Source organism: Pituophis catenifer, unplaced genomic scaffold, assembly GCF_029215685.1.
Source record: "Pituophis catenifer annectens isolate HBS135680 unplaced genomic scaffold, rPitCat1.0.hap2 SCAF_7, whole genome shotgun sequence".
Taxonomy (NCBI): domain Eukaryota; kingdom Metazoa; phylum Chordata; class Lepidosauria; order Squamata; family Colubridae; genus Pituophis; species Pituophis catenifer.
In genome coordinates, this window is record NW_027256887.1 from 8911858 (window position 1) to 8932623 (window position 20766).

The following is a 20766-nucleotide window of genomic DNA, read 5'->3' on the forward strand; positions in this document are numbered from 1 at the left end:
GTCCTTCTTTTCGTTGAACTAGACATACCCAGTTCCTGCAACCCTTCTTCATATGCTTTAGCCTCCAGTCCCCTAATCATCTTGGTTGCTCTTCTCTGCACTCTTTCTAGAGTCTCAACAGTTTTTTTTACATCATGGCGACCAAAACTGGATGCAGTATTCCAAGAGTGGCCTTACCAAGGCATTATAAAGTGGTATCAACACGTCACATGATCTTGATTCTATCCCGCTGTTTATGCAGCCTAGAACTTATCCTTCGTGAATTGCCATATCCAAATGCTTCTAAAACCAGACTAAGCTATTTCAGTTCAGCTCCTGTTTGGAAATTCTAACATAGGATCCTCTACATAGTAGAGATGGGAGCAGCTGAGTAAAGACTCAGCTGAGTAGCAACTGGTGGACAGTCACTTGAGCTGTTGTGTCTTCAGTTGCCAGCTGTAGTAAAGCCAAAGCAAAGGGGCCACCATAGATTCTGTCTGGAAGAAAGGAGGATACTTCCTTCCCAGTTATGAAAAGTGAAGATATCCTTGAAGTGAATTGGACTATCTATTAAAATCACCACCCACTGTTTTTGCAGAACTCTTAAAGATTAACCTTAGGACATTGCTTAATGCATGATCCAAGTGGATTCTCTCTTCTTCTTCAGAAGTTGTATAAGCTGATGGTTCTTTACATCAATAAAGAAGAATATTTGTAGCCCAGGGGTTGAAATGAGAGGTCCTTGGTGCTCTCTGAGCTTTCTTGTTTTCTTGCAGATGTTTCATTACCAAACTAGGTAACATCATCAGTGCTAGAAGGGAGTGTTTGTGGAAAGGGGAAGGAAGAGGAGGAGGACTGTGGGGTCCTTGGTGCTCTCTGAGCTTGCTTGTTTACTTGCAAATGTTGCGTTACCCAAACTAGGTGACATTGTCATTGCTAGAAGCAGTGGTGGGATTCAGCCGGTTTGGACCGGTTCAGGCAAACCGGTAGTTCCGGTGATAAGTTGGCCCCACCCACCCGCCCCTGCTCTATTCTGTCCTTTATTTCCGTGTTTTTCAGCTCAGCTGATTCGAGTGGCCCAGCGGATTCCCGTGCCTCAGCTGTTTTACTCACCGGCATCAATAGAATGTCATGTTTTGCACTTAAAATGGGCAGTTTTTCAACGCTGCATGCGCGCACTCACCAAACCAGTTGTTAAACTGGTTGAAGCACACCATTGGTTAGAAGGGAGGAGGGTTTGTGGAATGGAGGAGGAGGAGGACGACGACGACAACTGTGAGGTCCTTGGTGCTCTCTGAGCTGGGTTGTTTCCTTGCAGATGTTTCATTACCAAACTAGGTAACATCATCAGTGCTAGAAGGGAGGAGGGTCTGAGGAATGGAGGAGGATGAGGATGACAAGGACTGCGGGGTCCTTGGTGCGCTCTGAGCTTGCTTGTTTCCTTGCAAACGTTTCATTACCCAAATTAAGTAACATCATCAGTGCTAGTCCTTTACAGGGAACGGGCTTGCCTTGAAGAGGCTAAAGTTGTCGATAAATTATACAACCCTTTACAAAAAGGTGGTTTACTGTTCGAAGCCTGCTGCCATCCAGATACTTAAGCTTCCACAGGAGGAAGGTGGGCCATGCAGGCCTCACGCCCCCCCCCCCGCTTGTAGCCACGCTTCGCCCTGCGAAGAGGCTCGTTCTGAGGGAAGAGATGGCTTATCTCAAAGTGTGTATTTATCACACTTTAGGATCAGCGTGTCTCTCTTCGGAGTGCGGTTCATAAGCCAGCGGAGGAAACCACATGCTGTTAAGACTAAACATTCTCCACTAAGCCTCCATTAGTGTGAGCTGTGGAGAGGGCAGTTACTGAATTTTTCCAAATAAATAAAGCAAACAAGTTACTTCAGGAAAAAAAAAAATCACAGCTCCTTGATTTATGAGCCTGTGCTTGGTCTGCTGAGCATAGAACCAACTTAGTGAATCAGCTGTCAAAGGCCACCCGTGAGCGCTGGGCGGCCTCCTATCCCTTACCTCATTCTAAGTGGTGTACAACCACTAGCAAGTCGAGGCCGGTCCTGGCACTCCTGGTGTGGGCAGATTCCTCGCAAGTTCCACTCCTTCGCAGTTCCTTTCAACCTCCAGAATGGACAGCTATTAAAAGAGGGAGTATAGGAATCCTATTTACAGGCTTTTGGCCTGGGGCGTAGAAAGAAAAATGGCGGGTGTGGGGAGAAAACCTTCCTCCAAAATCAATGTTTGCTTTGTTGAGGGGCTCCTTAGGTGTACGTTGGAAGCCATTTCATCTATCTTGCACAGCTAAGTCACTCAAACGTTGGGCGTGCCAGCTAGTAGTAGATTTTGATCCAGAATCAACAGCCTGGTGAGTTGAGCCTTAACAGATGCCTTGCTCCAACAGATGGAAAATAACCGGGGTGTCAAAGCACCTGATGAATTATTCTTACACGCAATATAACGGAGGGCAGTTTAATCTCTTGGCTCGGCTTCCTCTTAGGCTTCTGACATGAAATATCGGTTGACCTTGCGGAGTTCAAGGATGCTGGAGAGACCTTTCTTCTGCTCCTCATCCAACTCTGAAGATATTGGAATACTGCTATCATGTCTCCCCTAGTCCTTCTTTTCATTAAACTAGACATAACCCGTTCCAGCAACCGTTCCTTATATGTTTTAGCCTCCAATCCTCCCCTAATCATCTTTGTTGCTCTTCTAGGGTCTCCACATCTTTATTTATATCATGTTGACCAAAACTGGATGCAGTATTCCAAGTGTGGCCTTACCAAGGCCTTATAAAGTGGTATTAACTCTTCATGTGATCTTGATTCTATCCCTCTGTTCATGCAGTCTAGAATTGTGTTGGCATTTTCGGCAGTTGCAGCACACGGCTGGCTCATATTTAAATGATTATTCACTACGACTCCAAGATCCCTCTCACTGTGACAGATGGAATTGACTGGGACATTCTTATTATCTGTACAGTTTTAAACTTTTGAAACTAGTCACAAAAGTGCCTGATTTCACATGGGACTTTATTTAATATTATTACTATTTTATTTACAGGGTAGAATTCAAGGTCCCCTGGGCAATGTTTGATGCCTTCCACCCACTGTTTCCGCTCATGAAGATCTATGAAAGAAGGCACTAGAGAGAAAAGCCAAAGGCTGAAAGCCAAAGAATGGAGTCCTTTGAACTCTGGTGCTGGAGAAGACTCCTGCAAGTCCCTTGGACTGCAAGGCGATCCAACCGGTCATTCCTAGAGGAGATCAACCCTGACCGCTCTTTAGAAGGCCAGATCCTGAAGAGGAAACTCAGATACTTTGGCCACCTAATGAGAAGGAAGGACTCACTGGAGAAGAGCCTAATGCTGGGAAAGATTGAGGGCAAAAGAAGAAGGAGATGGCAGAGAATGAGGTGGCTGGATGGAGTCACTGAAGCAATCGGTGTGAGATTAAATGGACTCTGGAGGATGGTGGAGGACAGGAAGGCCTGGAGGAACATTGTCCATGGAGTCAGGATGGGTTGGACATGACTTTGCAACTAACAACAAGAAGAAGAACAGAAAAAAGGGGTTAGATTCTTGTGCTTTTTAAAACGAGATTGTTGTTTTTATGGTTGTTTGGAGGTATTACCCTCTCACTTTCATCCCCAAAAGCATCTCAGTGAAACCTTGAAAGAGATTTTCTGACTACCACTGCTATGGAAGATGAAGCACAAATGTCCTCAGAAAAGGGGTCAACAAAGTCAAGATGGCAACCACAAATATGCAGTCAAGGCCATGTCTTGTTTTGCAAGCCTTTGTATTGCTCCGAAGCTGGAAGTTAAAAAATGCAGGGACTTACGTGTAACAAATGTACCACTCACACTTGTTCCTTTTTATCTCATGTCCTTGTGTGCAGTGGTTGGCTAGATGATGATGATGTGAATTCCAGATGTGGCTTTGGATATTGTTTTTTTTTTTAATGTTGTCTTTCCTTCCCACAAGCTTTGATTTGCTCCAAACTTTGTCACAAACAATTATTTCAAAACTTTAGTATTAGGATAACAGATGCTTCCAAGGCAGGATAGAATATATTCCGGGGTCCACATCTTTATTCAAGGGATGGTATAACTTATGAGAAAGTGATAGTGGATGTAGACATTATTTTTATCAACTGGAATCCCAATATGACAGCAACATAAACGTGGTGAATCTAGAGTCAAACGCGGCTGGACAATTTGTGACCCATTGGGTCATTTCAGATATATTTGCTTACCTAAACAGAGGAACAGAATAACAGAGTTAGGGGGGACTTGGAGATCTTCTATTCCAGGGGTCGGCTGCTGGGTGTTCGCAGGGGTTCGGGAGAACCACTAGCTAAGATTCTGTGCAATTTGGAGAACCCCCAAATCCCACTCTTGGCTGGCCCATTCTACCTCACCCCTCCCCTCCCTGGAGTCCCCACGTGGCCTGCTTTGGATGAAGGTAAGTGCAGGGAATGTACAGAGGCTCGGGGAGGGTGAAAAACAGGCCTATTGGAAGTTCAGGAAGGGACTCCGGAGCATGGGGGAGGCAGTTTTCACTCACTCGGATGCTCAAGAAAAGCCTCCGGAGCCTGGGGAGGGCAAAAACACCCATCTACCATGGGGCAGGAGGCCGACTAGGCCATGCCCACATGGCCATGCCCAGCCAGCAACTGGGCAGAAAACCCCTTGCTAAAATTTTTGAAGCCCACCCCTGGTCTGTTCCAAACCTCTGCACAAGCAGGAGATGCCATACAATTCTGGAAAAATCTCTTTTTAGAAATCTCCAATGATGGAACACCCACAAGTTCTGAAAGGAGTTCTGAAAGTTAATTGCCCTCACTGTTAGGAAATTTTGTCTTTAGTTCTAGTTTGCTTCTCTCCTTGATTAGCTTCCATCTATTGTTTCTTGTCTTGCCTTCTGGTGCTTCTGAAAATAGCTTGACCCCCTCTTCTTTGTGGCAGCCCCTGAGATATTGGAACACTGCCATCATGTTAGCCCTAATCCTTTTTTTTCATTAAACTAGACATACCCAATTCCTGCAACCGTCCTTCATATGTTTTAGCCTCCAGACCTCTCATAAATTTTCTCTTCTCTGCACTTTTCGGGCCTTTTGGGCCCACCAGAAGTCAGGAAATGAGCCATTTCCAGCCACTGGAGGCCCTCCGGGGGGTGGGGTAGGGAAGGCTGTTTTTGCCCTCCCCAGGCTCCTAGAAAGCCTCTGGAGCCTGGGGAGGGCAAAAAGCAGGCCTACCAGGCCCACCGTGCCATTGCGTGCCAAAAGCGGGGGGAGTCACATGTACACACACAGGGGGCAAGGCACATTGAATTATGGGTGTGGGCATGCACGCATGCAACTCTCCCGCGCTCCCCCCCCCCCACTTTTGGCACGCGACGGCAAAAAGGTTAGCCATCACTGGTATATAGAGTCCTCTTCTTCCAGTACATGTTATTTAATGGAAATGTATTGCAAAGCAGCCTAAGTATTTTTTCCAAGTACAGGGGAAATAGGCAGATAATTAAATATACTTGGGTTGATCATCTTTCTAAGGTGCTCTTCCCACCACCTAGCATTCAGTAGGCATCGGTCTATGCCAGGTGCCTGCAAATCTGGCAACTTTAAGACTTGTAGACTTCAACTCTCAGAATTCCTCAGCCAGTTATGAGGCAGTCAGCTGAACCAATTTTTCTTGGTGGCCATTTTCTCTGAGAACTGTTTTGAACTTAAATGGCCCAGCGATATGTGCAGAATATGGCATAAAAGTGAAGACGGCAGCCAGAACGATACAACTGAAACTGCCTTTTTAAAAAATAAAAATAAATAAAAAATAAAAATATTTTTTAAAAAATAAAAATATGGGGTGATTGCTAAAAAGGCATTAAGAGTTGTTAACTGAATCTTGCGTAGCTTCTTCTCTGGTAATACTGTTCTACTAACAAGAGCATACAAAACCTTTGCTAGACCAATTCTCGAATACAGCTCATCTGTCTGGAACCCGCACTGTATATCGGACATTGAATGAGTCCAGTGATATTTCACGAGAAGAGTCCTCCACTCCTCTGCTTGCAACAGAATACCTTATGCCACCAGGTTTGAAATTTTGGGCTTAGACAATTTAAAACTTCGCCTCCTTCAGTCCGACCTAAGCGTAGTAGATAAAATTATCTGCTATAATGTCCTACCTGTCAATGACTACTTCAGCTTCCACTACAACAATACATGAGCACACAATAGATGCAAACTCAAGGTAAATCATTCCAAACTTGACTGCAGAAAATATGACTTTAGCAACAGAGTGGTCAATGCCTGGAATGCTCTACCTGACTCTGTGGTTTCATCTCCAAACCAGGGGTGAAATCCAGCAAGTTCTGACAGGTTCTGGAGAACCAGTAGTGGAAATTTTGAGTAGTTCAGAGAACCCGCAAATCCCACTCCTGGCTGGCCCCGCCTACCCCACCCCTCCCCTCCCAGGAGTCCCCACGCGGCTTATTTTGGATGTAGGTAAGTGCAGGGCGCATGTAGAGGCTTGGAGAAGGCAAAAAACAGGCCTACTAGAAGGCTGGAAACAGGGCCTCCAGAGGGCCTCTGGAGCCTGGGGAAGCCATTTTCGCCCACCCGGCGGCTCGAGGAAAGCTCCTGGAGCCCGGGGAGGGCAAAAACCTCTGCCATGGTGCAGGAGGCTGACTAGGCCAAAGCCACCATGGCCATGCCCACCCAGCAACCAGGCAGAGAACCCCTTGCTAAAATTTTTGAAGCCCACCCAAGGTTGAGAGACATGACTTCCAAAGTCAGGAAGGTGCTTATTCAATAGATTGGGATTCTAAAATCTGCTAATGAGTAGTAAAACAAGAATCTCCAGTAGATATAATAAAGAGTATAACTATCGTGCACTTTTTTTTTAATCTCCCCCATTTTATGCAGCTTAACTCCAAGCAATTCTTCACTCGTTAGTGCTCATTTCTTACCACAAATGCCGTCAGAAATCTATTTTAAAAGTTCTTTTAATTAACTTTTCTGACTCTTAAACTGGAAGCAGCTGTAATGAAGTCATTCGTGACACTCAAGAGTTCAGGTGCCAAACAAAAGACTGTAAACCAAATTCCAAAACGATGTAATAATGACCAAACATTTGAGAGAAATAATATTTCAACGTGTCAGGTGTTTTTTTTTTTTAAATGGTTTTCTTTGTCTTTTTAATACCGCAATTGGAAAGCCTGTTTTCTCCCCATGGGTTTACTGTCTTTAAAATATCCTGATTCTCTCTTGTATCAGACTAGCCCAAGCATTTGAGTGATCTTAGCTGCGTGCAATTGGACTCAATATCTGTATTAGAGAGACTTTTCCAAAGGTTTTCTGTGTGAGGCTACGGAACTGGGCAGTATTGAGTCATATGAATTTGACAACTTTTAACATCGATTCCCAAAGAAAGCCAAATGGGTCTCCAGATGCCCAGTCATAGAAAGACATTAATGTTGTGGTCCGCCAGTGGCCAGCAGAGCTGGCAGCAGATTCGGACAGTGAGGAGGTTGGGGAGGAACATGGGCCAGTCCTGAAGTCTGGGGAAGGCTCTGATGAGAGCTCTGCGTCAGAGGCAGAGATGGGGCCAGGGCCGTCTGGCAGTTATCAGCTGCCTTCAGAGTCGGATATCAGTGGGGCAGAAGAATAGCTGGAGCCTGTTCCTGATGTGCGCATGCGCGGAGCTGCCAGGAGAAGGGAAGAGCTAAGGAACAAGGACCGACTCAGGAGTAAAGGCACAGGTGGATGTTGAATGGCCCCTCCCAGAGGGAATAAAGAGGAGCGAAAGGGGAGGGGAGTTTGCAGGAAACAATTAGTTCAATACATGAGGGTGAAGATCTGTTCCTGACTTCTTGCCAAATAATTGTTGCTCCAGCGTAGCATTTGGAAGATATCGGCCTGGCAACTCTCCAAGCCTGATAAAGGTCTGTAGTTGTGAAATATCATGAAAGAGTGTTTGCTGGGACTTTGCTGGAGAGGAATTTCCCTTTATCCTAAATAAAAGAGGATATCAGAGGAGTCTCCTTCATGCTCTTGGGAAGCCTAGATCAGAACAATTAAAATGACCCTACGCAAAAGGTGCTAGGTTTGAACTATCACGCCAGCAATAGACAATCCTGAATAGGATTCGCACCTCACATAATGTCTGTCGGGATTCTCTAGAATTAGAATTAGAATTCTTTATTGGCCAAGTGTGAGTGGACACACAAGGAATTTGTCTTCGGTGCATAAGCTCTCAGTGTCCATAAAAGCTATAAGTGATAAATCATGATCAGAGTCATAAAAATAAATTCATCATAAATCATAAGAACTTAGTGATAGTCATAGGATACTAAATAAGCAATCAACATAAATCGGACTAGGGAACTAAATACAACAATATAAATCGTAAAGATACAAGCAACTAAGTTATAGCCATAAGTAGAAAAGGAGATAGGTAATAGGAAAGACGAGAAGAATAGTAGTAATACTATTTCTAAGTAGTTTGACAGTGTTGTGGGAATTAGTTGTTTACCAGTTCGGACAGGCGGTTCCAGAGATGCTGAGAGTGATGGCATGGGGGAAAAATTTGTCCTTGTGTCTCGTTGTTCTGGTGTGCAGTGCTCTATAGCGTCATTTTGAGGGTAGGAGTTGAAACAGTTTATGTCCAGGATGTGAGGAGTCTGTAAATATTTTCACAGCCTCTTTTTGACTCGTGCAGTATACAGGTCCTCAATGGAAGGCAGGTTGGTAGTAATTGTTTTTTCTGCAGTTCTAATTATCCTCTGAAGTCTGTGTCCATCTTGTTGGGTTGCAGAGCCAAACCAGACAGTTATAGAGGTGCAGATGACAGACTCAATAATTCCTCTGTAGGACTCAGCAACTCCATTATATAAATTGGGCATAGCATCCTCCCCTCAGGGACTGTGAAGTCCCACGTCAAACTGTAGATCACATCATGACTGGCAGTAAGATGAGTGCATATATCGGTCTAGTATCTTATTTATTTATTTTTAATATAAACAATACTGCACTTCAATTGTTAGATGGCCTAGACATTGCTATCTGAATATAGATCTTTTTAACATCGGTAGAATAGAATAGAGTGGAGTGGAGTGGAGTGGAGTGGAGTGGAGTGGAATGGAATGGAATGGAATGGAATGGAATAGAATAGAATAGAATAGAATAGAATAGAATAGAATAGAATAGAATAGAATAGAATAACAGAGTTGGAAGGGACCTTGGAGGTCTTCTAATCCAACCCCCTGCTTAGGCAGGAAACCCTACATCACTTCAGACAAATGGTTATCCAACATCTTATTTTATTTTATTATGTATTTTATTATGTATTTTTTTTAAATCTAGGTGTAATGTTAATATATATTGCAAACTCATGCGAGAAATGCCACATGCTAAATAATAAATATGAATTGGACTGACAGATGCATAAATCAACCTGCAAAAATCTCAAAGGTGCTTTTTCAAAAGGCGACTGGACTGTTTTATTGCAGGATCCAATCTGGGTCAATTACCGGGACCAGAGGTTTTGTCTTCCAAGCTTTCAGATTTGTGCTGGAGCCCATCTTACTTTCTAGCAGAGTATGTGCTATTGTCAGGCCATTATGACGGAGGAGGAGGGAGGAGGCTATTGGGGTTGTGTTCTTTGCATGCTTTCACTTTTTGCTGTAACCGTGTGGGATTTAGGGAGGGGGGACTATCTTGAAGATAGATGGGCTTCCTCCCAGCCGGTTCTAGCCTGACACCAAGGTCGCAGAGTCCTGGGAATGAACTGCTATCAAGCTAACACCTCAGAGTTCTCAAAACACCTATATGACACTGCATTGGCTACCGGTAGACTGGCAAAGTGGGGTGGAGTTTGAATTGGGAAGAATAGCTTAATACTTTGTGCGGGAACTTCAGATTCCGCCTGACTCCTCTGCAATCCCTTTCTCTCAGTAAAAGTTGCTTTCAATAACTAATTGTTTCAAGAGTCATGCTTTCCCAAGGGAGTAGCTGAAGCAGGTCCTTACAGCTATCGTATTCAAAATGGAGGGCTGATTCTATGTAAACCAGGGGTGTCAAACTCGCTTCGTCATGTTGTCGTCAAGTGACATATCACAACTTTTTCCCCTTCGCTAAAATGGGGGTGGGGATGGCCAGTGCATGACACATCTGGCCCGCGGGCTGTGAGTTTAACACCCCTGATGTAAACCAACAAACATCAAAGACAGCGGTGAAATGCTCTGAAGTCTACCAGTTCGCTTCGCTATCAGTTTGCTTTGCGCGTGCACAGTGCGCAGTGTACGCCAAACATGCGCTTCGTGTGCAGGCGCAGTGCAGGCGCTACCATGCAGCACTGAAAAAGGAGGATTAAGAAGACTTTTCTGGTAAGTAGAATAGCGAGGGGGCAGGAACAGCTGTGCCGCATGATATAGATTTGCTAGAAAGCAGGATTTCCTGATAAATTGCGCGGCACAGCTGATTGTCGGAAATACTGGTTCGCCCAAACTGGTAGCATTTTTTTTTTACTACTGGTTCTCCCGAACTGGCCCAAACCGGTAGCATTTCACCCCTGATTAGAGACTGAAACTGGAAATCTCAGTGTTGTGTCTTCTCTATGTAAAATTGTTTGGCACTGCAATCTATACCTTGCATACTTGTTTCGATTGTTGTCATTTTGCAGTTTCAAAAAGCGACCTTCCAATGGGGCGTCTCTGGATTTCTCTAAAGACAAGCGTTTAATATATTTTGGCAGGGTCCAGGTCCGTGCTCCAGTTCAGGAGATATTAGCGAGAATTTTCCATATGTATTTGTGTGCAGTGCTAGAGTTGCGTGTGGTCATGAGACAAATTCATCCCACAGTTTTGTTGCTGCTACAGTTCTTACCTTTCTTAGAGCCAACTGTCAACTTGGCAGTTAAAATATCACAGGGGGAAGATAGAGTAGCCGAAGTATTTATGCTTCAACATTCTTGTGCCTCATTAGTCACAAAGCACAATGGAAAAAATGGAAAAAATGCTGGGTTCATAAGGAAGCTGGAAATGTGCAGAATTACAGATGAGAAGAAAAAAAAAATAACCACCCCCCAAAAAACTGGCACGTATTAAAATGTCTATTTCTTTAGAGACAGTTTGCAAGTCAGGAAAAAAAAAATTATGAAGGTGGCTTCTGTTATTGCAGAAAATTATTCACCTCAAAACAATGTCATGAATGTAAAACACTCCCTGTGAAATAAATAGGGCTCCAAGAGAGCCACATAATTTTATTTTCTAAAAGGAATGTCAATACAGATCGGAACTATCAAAAGTTTGGATCCCTCATAAAAGAAAACGTTCTAAACTACCCATAACATTTTGCTATTTTATGATACGGTTTTATAGGCCACTGCATGATTTTTTTTAAAGACGCAGCAAAGGGGACATCTTTAGATCATAATTGGAACTTGCACGCACAGTATGTGCCGCTGCAAAAACATCTGTCTGTACTTCCTGCATGTTTCTTCTTCTTATGGTCTAAACATCTGGCCGACTGTGCGACCAAAAATAAAAATTATATCCAGTCCGTGGATGAATTGTAACAATTTGGATGCTTGGTGTTCCACAAGTGAATTTGAGTTTCTGGCTAATTAATCTGGAATTAAATCCAAACGGGATTATTTCAAGAGAGGAGGCCAAAACGTTCGTGAAGGCATCAATATCCGTACACTCAAAGCATGTAGAATAGGGGTGTCAAACTCGATTTCATTGAGGGCCGCATCAGGGTTGTATTTGACCTCGGGGTGTGTGTGGGGGGGGCATGGCTGGGGTGGGTGTGGCCACAGGTGGGCATGGCCAGCTCAATATCACTTATTGAGGTTCCATTTTTGGCCGCGATGGCCTCCTGCAGCCCTCTGCCAGTGAAAACAAAGATCAGGGAGGCAGTGTGCGGCCCACCAGGGCTCTGTTTTCAGCTGCGACAGCCTCCTGCAATGCTCTGCCAGCAAAAATGGAGCTCGGGTGGACCTCCACAGGCTCCGTTTGCACTGGCAGAGAGCTACAGGAGGCCGTCGCGGTCGAAATCGGAGCTCCATGTTTGCTGGCAGAGGCACCACGGACAGGTCCTTCTCTGTTTCCAGGGTGGCCATGCAGGCCAGATCTAAGCACTCCGCAGGCCGCATCTGACCCACTGGCCTTGAGTTTGACACCCCTGATATAGAAAGAGGGATAAGTGTGGTTGAAAACAGTCCGCCATCTTGAAATTTTGATCCCATTGAAAATCCTCTTCTCCAAAGCAGCAAAACCAGCACAAAACCTTTTTACTGTATGTAGAACATAAATTATATCTTGGAGGAACAGGAAAAAAAAAATGCCAATCAGATGTAAATTTCCAAAAGATGAGTTCTGGAAAAAAGAGAAAGCAATATTCTTTATCTTTTAAACAGCTACATCACATCATAGCACTAGGACTTAGATTTATATACTGCTTTGCAGCCCTCTCTAAGCGGTTTACAGAGTCAACATATTGCCCCCCAACAATCTGGGTCCTCATTTTATCGACCTCAGCAGAGCCTCTGCCGATCAGGCAACTCAGCTTGGATCGTCAGAGCCTTTTGAAAGCATTTTTTTACAACCTCTTTGCCGAAGAGGTTGTAGAAAAAATGGTTTTAAAAGTAAAAAAAAAAAAATTGGCCACGCCCACCCAGTCATATTATCCCCCCCATCAAGCCACGCCCACAGAACCAGTAGTAATAAATTTTAGATTTCACCACTGACCCACACAAACACACTTCATACACACATTTAAAAAGACTCACCGAAGAAGAAATATACTGAACACGGGATTATTTGGTAAAGAATAATTTTCACAGTAACAAGCATTAAAAGCACTAAGCTGCTCAATTATTTCATTCTGTAAATCATTAACACACACATATATATATATAATATATTGAGAAACGCAAGGAAAAAAATTAAAACTTATACCCCAAAGTGAACAATTACATTAGTATTAGCTCCTCTGTTCCTTTTATACATCTGCAAAAAGCCATGGAAATGTCAGAGGCTCTTACATTTCTATAACTTGACTGCATCATTGAAAGCCGGGGTGGACATGCCACGTAGAGACCAACCTGCCCTCCTACGGCTCCAATGCCTTCTGAGATGTTGCCACTGGAATTTGCCCAAAACATGGCCAATTCTTAGCGGTGTGTGGAACAGCCCAAATTAAGAATGTATACGTCCAAAAGCCACCCCAAATATTACATTTCTCCAAACCCTTTGAAACATAAAAGAGAATAAAACATTCAACATCTTCTCCGAACCCCCAACAAATCACAGTGCCATCAGAAATCTGAAAAGATTTCATGGAACTTATTTTATAGTCTAAGGAAGGGGTCTCCAACCTTGGCAACTTTAAGACTTGTGGACTAGTCCACAAGTCTTAAAGTTGCCAAGGTTGGAGACCTCTGGTTTAAGGGACACCATTGTCCTTACAGATCATAATGTATTTTAGAGCAAGGTTTCTCACTCATGGAAACTTTCAGATGCGTGGACTTCAACTCCCAGAATTCCCCAGACAGCATGGGTTCTGGGAGTGAATGAATTCTGGGAGTTGAAGTCCACACGTCTTCACGTTCCCAAGGTTGGGTAATTTTGCTTTACAGTTACTAAACAATCTCCCAATCTGTTGCTGCTTTCAAGTATTGTTATTTCCTTGCATGAATTAAGGTGATATAATCCTAACTTATAAGAACAATAGAAGTAATAACAGAACAGATTTGGCTTCCCAGCTAGTAGGGAATCTTAAGGCAAACCATGAAACTGAAAAGACATGGGTTTTTTTTTTTTTCATGAAAAGACACAAACATAGAGAATGCAATAGGCCATTTTGGAACAGATGCAAATAAATAATAAGGCGTTTCAATTCCAGTTGTTCTTCGAACGTCTCCAATTAGTGTTTTCAATTCGGATGAGAGTTCGTTTTATTTCTGACATTAAAAAATCTTTTATTCCATTTGATGAATGCTGGTTAAGTATGACATAAAGAGCAAAAGCTGTGCTGCCTCCATACTTAAGTTTGTAAGCTTAGGTTTGTAAAGGACAAGTGTACCTACTCTGTTGCTGGCAATATGTGGCTTTACTGAGATTTGCCAATGATTGCATTTCTTGTTAAAACTATGCGGGAGCCATTGGCACTCATTAGCTTTGCCAAGATTTCATACAACCTGTTGTGGCCTGTCAGCCGCCAGCCCCTCCAACAGCCGAATCAGATGAGGAGGAGGCATGGAGTGAGGATAGCATCAAGGTCTGGAGGTGGCTGATGAGGAAGAGGAGGAACAGCTGGGTCCAGTGCCTGATGCGCGAATGCACAGAAGGCAGAGGAGAGGAGAGCAGTGGAAATCTATGGGCTGGTCCTTGGTATGGAAGAGCCACCTCTGCTAGAGAAGCCCCACCCTAACTCTGGGGATAAAAGGCAGGGGGTGGAGATGAATAGATGTGGCAGACAACTATTCATCTCCCTGCGGGACAGACTTGTTAGCCTGCGGTGAGAGAGAAACTTTTTGCCGGGGCTGCTGGCGCTCCTAGTAAAGAAATCATTGATTTAACTACAGAGGTTTTGTCATGTTTGAGGAGCTGGGACCGAAAACAACCCTTAGCTTTACAAGGACAGCAGTATGATTCTGAACATCTAACCAAAACAATACGAGACCGGCTGATGGATCCCACTTCTCCGTCTAGTCTCCAGCATCTTTGAGAGAAGTGATCAACGGTATGGAATCCTTTCCTTCTGTCTCCGGTGCTGCGACTTCTTCCCGCAGCAAACAGTTCAGCTGCTTCTGGGCGCAAGAGAGGAACAATTCCAAACTGGAAAGGCTACGCTGACGGATCACTTGATCCAGCTGTCAGGACAAGAAAAAGCACACATGAAGCAAAATGAAAGGGAATTCCAAAGAAAAACACACCCCTTGATTTAAACTCGTGAGACGGGAAGGCATAGGACTCGGGTAATGCACAGGGGCTTAATGTAACCTATCATAATTGGCGTAATTGCTTCTAGCTCCAGTCGTTCAAAGCTAAACCAAAAACTGAGGCTGTTATATTCCCCAGCTTCATTATTACAAGGAAGAAGTCTCAGAATCATCTCTAGATTAGTGGTTTTTCAACCTCAGCAACTTTTAAGATGTGTGGACTTCAACACTCAGAATTCCCTATTCCTCATCACCAAAGATTTGGCACGTCGCATAGTATCAAGTTTCCTGGGCAGAACTGTAAGATAGTTTAATAAAATATTGGGGGAAATTTACTATTACTAAGTAATAAGTCTGCATTACTAAGTCTATATTACTTAGTAATACAGACTTAGATTACTAAGATTACTTACTAACTCTGCATTACTATTAATCTTCTCATCATTCCTATCACCCATCTCCTCCCACTTATGACTGTATGACTGTAACCTTGTTGTGGGTATCCTTACGATTTATATTGACTATTTCCTAGTATGATTTGATTGCTTATTTGTTCCCTATGACTATCATTAAGTGTTGTACCTTATAATTCTTGACAAATGTATCTTTTCTTTTATGTACACTGAGAGAGTATTATTTATTTATTTATTTATTTATTTATTTATTTATTTATTTATTTATTTATTTATTTATTTATTTATTTATTTATTTATTTCTATGCCGCCCACTCTCCGAGGACTCTGGGCGGCTTACAACAATCGACAGTATACTAAATAGCATATTGCCCCCAACAATCTGGGTCCTCATTTTACCCACCTCGGAAGGATGGAAGGCTGAGTCAACCTTGAGCCGGTGAGATTTGATCCGCTGATCTGCTGAACTAGCTGTCAGCTGAAGTAGCTGCAGTACTGCACTCGCCACCTCGGCTCAGTGTATTGGGTATGCACCAAGACAAATTCCTTGTGTGTCCAATCACACTTGGCCAATAAAGAATTCTATTCTATTCTATTCTATTCTATTCTATTCTATTCTATTCTATTCTATTCTATTCTATTCTATTCTATTCTATTCTATTCTATTCTATTCTATTCTATTCTATTCTGACTTTTCCTTCTCTTTCCTCTGCCTTTTTTTACTCATCTTTTTGCTACTGATTTCCCACAATTGAGGAATCTCGGAACTAATAAAACAGTTTCTTAGGGATTCTCAAACCATTTCCAGGATTCTAGAAGGCCTTTTTCTTTGGTTTCATTCATGATTATACGTAATAGAAAAATACATAATGACAATCATTAATAAAATGACTTTCTTTTCTCTCAAAAACTCCCCCCCCCCAAAGTTGTTTGGAACATAGTCACAGAGTCTTTTCATTAACATTTTGGATGTAATTGATTGCTCCAAACCCTTTAATCTGATTTTGCTGGAATACTGTATATAAAAATACTGGGCTGACATCATCTGTAGAACCCTTGTACACAACCTTCCAGCTTGGGTTCTAGGAGTTCGAAGTAAGTAAGTAGATAATTGCTTTAGTCTGGCAAGATTCTGTCTATAGGATAATAACAAGAAAGAAAGAATTCAAAGATACTGGACTAAAATCCACACATGGTTGGAGAAAATGATTAAAAAGCACATTGACTTTAAACCAGAGATTTTTTTTATTAGTTTAGTTTGTTTAGTTTAATGCGATTTATATGCCGCTCTATCTCCAATGGACTCAGGGCGGCTCACAACAATAAAATGCACAATTGCACATTAAAACAATATAAAATTAAAAGTCCAAATTAAAACAATTTAAAATCAATTTAAAATCTATTAAGAACCCCCCCTCCCACATCAGTCCAGGCTGCGAAACAGCCAGGTCTTCAAATCACGGCGGAACGAGCAAAGCTCGTTAGGGATCTTACCAGAAACATACAATAGAGAACTGAGTTACTTGATGGTGAATCAAGTAACTAGATTCAAGCGGCTAGAATTGTGTTTGCTAAAAATTGGAAAAATGAGGAAATACCTAAACAAGATGAAGTCATTAGGAAAATTATGGAATGTGCTGAAATGAGCAAATTGACATTTGAAATTAGAGAACAGGAAGACAAACAATATTATAAGATATGGGACTTATTTTATCAATGGCTAGATAATAAAACACGGAAATGAAATATGAAATAGATGCTACAATACAATATATGGAAATGATTTGAATGGGATGGAAATGCCATTGTTAGATGAATGATAAATGAGAATCATGATATAAAGATATATAGTTGTACCTTATAGTTAGATTGATAATATGAAAAATTAGAGAATTAGTAAATGATGAATATGAGATGAAGCACAAAAAAATTGTAACCGACCAACACACTACTTGCAATTGGATTGGATGATGGATGTTTTTATGTTTTGTTTAAAACTAAAAGAAAGAAAGAAAGAAAGAAAGAAAGAAAGAAAGAAAGGAGGGAGGGAGGGAGGGAGGGAGGGAGGGAGGGAGGGAGGGAGGGAGGGAGGAAGGAAGGAAGGAAGGAAGGAAGGAAGGAAGGAAGGAAGGAAGGAAGGAAGGAAGGAAGAATTCAGAAGTAACCCATATATTGTTCTTGATTCTTTGCGCCTGACAGCTCTGGTCAAAGAACTATTTGCAAGGCAGGAGAACGGTTCTCCTCCTTGTCCCGTCCCCCCCGAAAATGGATTATTTTATGGGGAGATGGAATGTATGACAACATACAGGCACACGTACAGAATCATTTTACTTTTCAAAGTAAAAACAAAGGCCCACATTGCACAATACATCCTTTATAAAGGAGGTTTATTTTGCTTTACACAAAGCATCCAATCAAGTTAATTTTCAAGGAAACACCTCACCCCAATGTTTCTTTTGCTTTCCCTAAAAAGGAATTTCTTAAAATATGTTATGCCGTTTAAGGCTGAAATAAAAGATGCTCTTAAAACAGTTTGAAATACCAGTATTTTATTACAGTTTATCGGAATGCTGCACGTTTGCGCAATTTAATAGTTGTTTTGTTTTCTACTTCTTTAAATGCGGGAGTGATTTTGCTAATGTCCTGCTCCGTGACAGCCATTTTCTCTTGGGGCCTGTGATGGAATCTCCAGCTAGAATGGGGGAAGGTAAGAAGAGGGGGTGTCAACCCCGGACCGCCAGATGGCCCGAGGCTGCCATTTGGGCGGGGGAGGAGTGGCTGTGCGCGCATGGGCAACAACGGCCACGCCACCATGGTGTCCTGGCAGGGAGAAGTCGCTGCCCAAGACACACACCTACGGCCTGCATTGCCTCGCTCCTCCATCCATGGGGCTGCCATCTGGCTAGAGGGGCCCAGACTTTGCCTGGCTGATCGCTCCGGCATCCGTGGGGCTGCTGCCTGCCCAACGGGGCTCTGATTGTAACCGGCTACTTGCAAAACAGCTGATTGTCGTCTCATGGAAACAGCTGATCATCGGAGCATGGGAAGAAGCAGGGAACCAAGCAGGATGGGCCGGGATGGGCAGCTAGGGGCGTGGCTGGACTGCAGCGGCTGTATTAGCGGCAAGCAGTCTTGGGAGGGGAGAGGTGTACACACAAGGGAGGTGGAGCACATATAAGGGGCGGGTGAACTAACCACGGTAGCACAAACTTTGATTCCTTTTGGGTGGTTGCTTCGTGCCGGGTCCGCGTTTCCAGATAAACAATCTAACATCAACTTGTATTGCTGGCTTTTCTTACCCGGGACACCGGAATGTGACAGGGGGATGCGCTTAGAGTCCTTGCACTCTAGGAAATGGCTCAGAACCTTCCTCTCCCAAAATCCCTTGTTTGACTGTTCCAAAGAAAATGGATCATCCCTTTATCACTATGTGACATGATGCACCCACTCTGGCCAAAGAGAAAGCCGCACCAGTTCATCCCACACAATGGCTTCCTTTAAATCCCGTCTTTCATCTTCGGAGCTGACTTGGTTTTTTTTTCAAGCGAGAGCAAGCAGCGGCGTGAAAACGCTCCTAGAATCTCCGCGTAAATGTTTCTTTAATCCTATTAAAAAAAAAAGAAAAACCACCACAAAACAGGCTTGGCTGAACAAGTAGGAAACTGAGCTCCAGAACTTTCCATGACCTCGTCTGCGCAGTCACTCTTGGCACCGATTGGCTGGTCATAAGGTCACCCTTAAGATGGGTTAAGTGACAAACACAAACGTGTTCAGATGTATCAGTTGGACCTATCTGTGTTCTGCGGCATTGAATGTTTGCAGTGCTCTGATCGCTAGGAATTGCTACAGATCTCCAGGGGTGAAGATAGATTACACAGCTCTTTGCAGGAATTTAAGCTCCCAACCTTTTGCACACTAAGAGGCCAATGTCCCAGCTGTTTATTGTTATTATTTGAAAGTATTTGGAGAGTGGGTAAAAGGTAGAACCATGGGAAAGACATGCAAGATGAAAGAAGATCTTCTCTGAAAGCTCTTGAGATGCCACCATGCCCTTCAGAGAAACCAAGGAATAGTCCTTTTTTAGCATGTCTCAGTGTCCAGTGTTGGATGGATGGACTACTCTTTGAGAAAGGCTGCAGGATTAGGGTTTGGCTAGTCTAAAGTAAAGAAGAATTAGGGGTGACATGATAGCAGTATTCCAGTATTTGAGGAGCTGCCACGAAGAAGAGGGGGGTCAAATTATTCTCCAAAGCACCTGAAGGCAGGACAAGAAACAAGGGATGGAAAATAATCAAGGAGAGAAGCAACCTGGAATGAAGGAGAAACTTCCTAACAGTGAGGACAATTCACCAGTGGAACAGCTTGCCACCAGAAATCTTGGGATGTTCTTAAGAAGAGTTTAGACAGTTACTTATCTGAAATGGTATAGGTCAGTGATGGCTAACCTTTTTGCCATCGCATGCCAAAAGTGGGGGGAGCGTGGGGGGGTCATGCGCCTGTGTGCCCACACCCATAATTCTATGCACCCTACCCCCCCGTGCATGCGTGCGCGACACCCCTGCACTCCCCCTGCTTTTGGCATGAGATGGCCCGGTGGGCCCGGTAGGCCCATTTTTTCGCCCTCCCCAGGCTCCAGAGGCTTTCTTGGAACCTGGGGAGGGCAAAAAACCGTCTTCCCCTTCCCTCCGGAGGCCCTCCGGAGGCCAGAAATGGCCCGTTTGCCGACTTCTGGTGAGCCCAGAAGGCCCGAAATTCAGATGGCTGGCACGCACGTGCATCCCGGAGGTGAGCTCGCGTGCCCACCGATATGGCTCCACGTGCCACCTGTGGCACACGTGCCATAGGTTCACCATCACGGCAAGGGGTTGGACTAGAAGACCTCCAAGGTCCATTCAGCTCATTCCATCCTTACATTCTTACCATGGAGAATATATACTCACTTTCTGGGATAGTCTTTCCCCTCCAATAAAAAGGAACAAATGATAAAGGCATTTTAAAGGGACATTCAGTTGGTTCTCACACTGTCTTTTTGAAACACTGAAAACATTCCCCCATCCATTTGCACTGTGACCGTTATTTCAGGCCAAATTTTTAAGAAAAAATACTTTTGTATTTTATAGTCATTTATGGAGTTGTTTGATTGAATTGTTGGGTTCTTTAGTGCCGTCAAGAAATACATAGAAGTAAAGTCCAATTGGACATCACTTAAAAGCTACAATGAAAGACAAGGAAGGAAACCAGTTTGGTCTAATGGTTAAGGCACCACCCTAGAAACTGGGAGACCCTGAGTTCAAGTCCTGCCTTAGCCAGGAAAACCAATTGCGGGACCTTAAGCCAGTCAGTCTCTCTCAGACAAAATCACCTCACAGGATTGTTGTGGGGAAAAATAGGAGGAGGAAGGCGTGTTGGATATGTTTATCGATTTGAG

General features: G+C 43.4%; 1 protein-coding gene across 1 annotated transcript in view; it reads right to left on the bottom strand.

The window, feature by feature from the left end:
• Positions 1-14680: 14680 nt before the first annotated feature.
• Positions 14681-20766, bottom strand: part of CCDC91 (coiled-coil domain containing 91) — a 121972-nt gene continuing 115886 nt past the window's right edge. Inside the window, exon 12 of the mRNA XM_070947337.1 lies at positions 14681-14856. Coding sequence (XP_070803438.1) covers positions 14692-14856 — 165 coding nt within the window. The 3' untranslated portion in view covers positions 14681-14691. The remainder of the gene's footprint in view (positions 14857-20766) is intronic.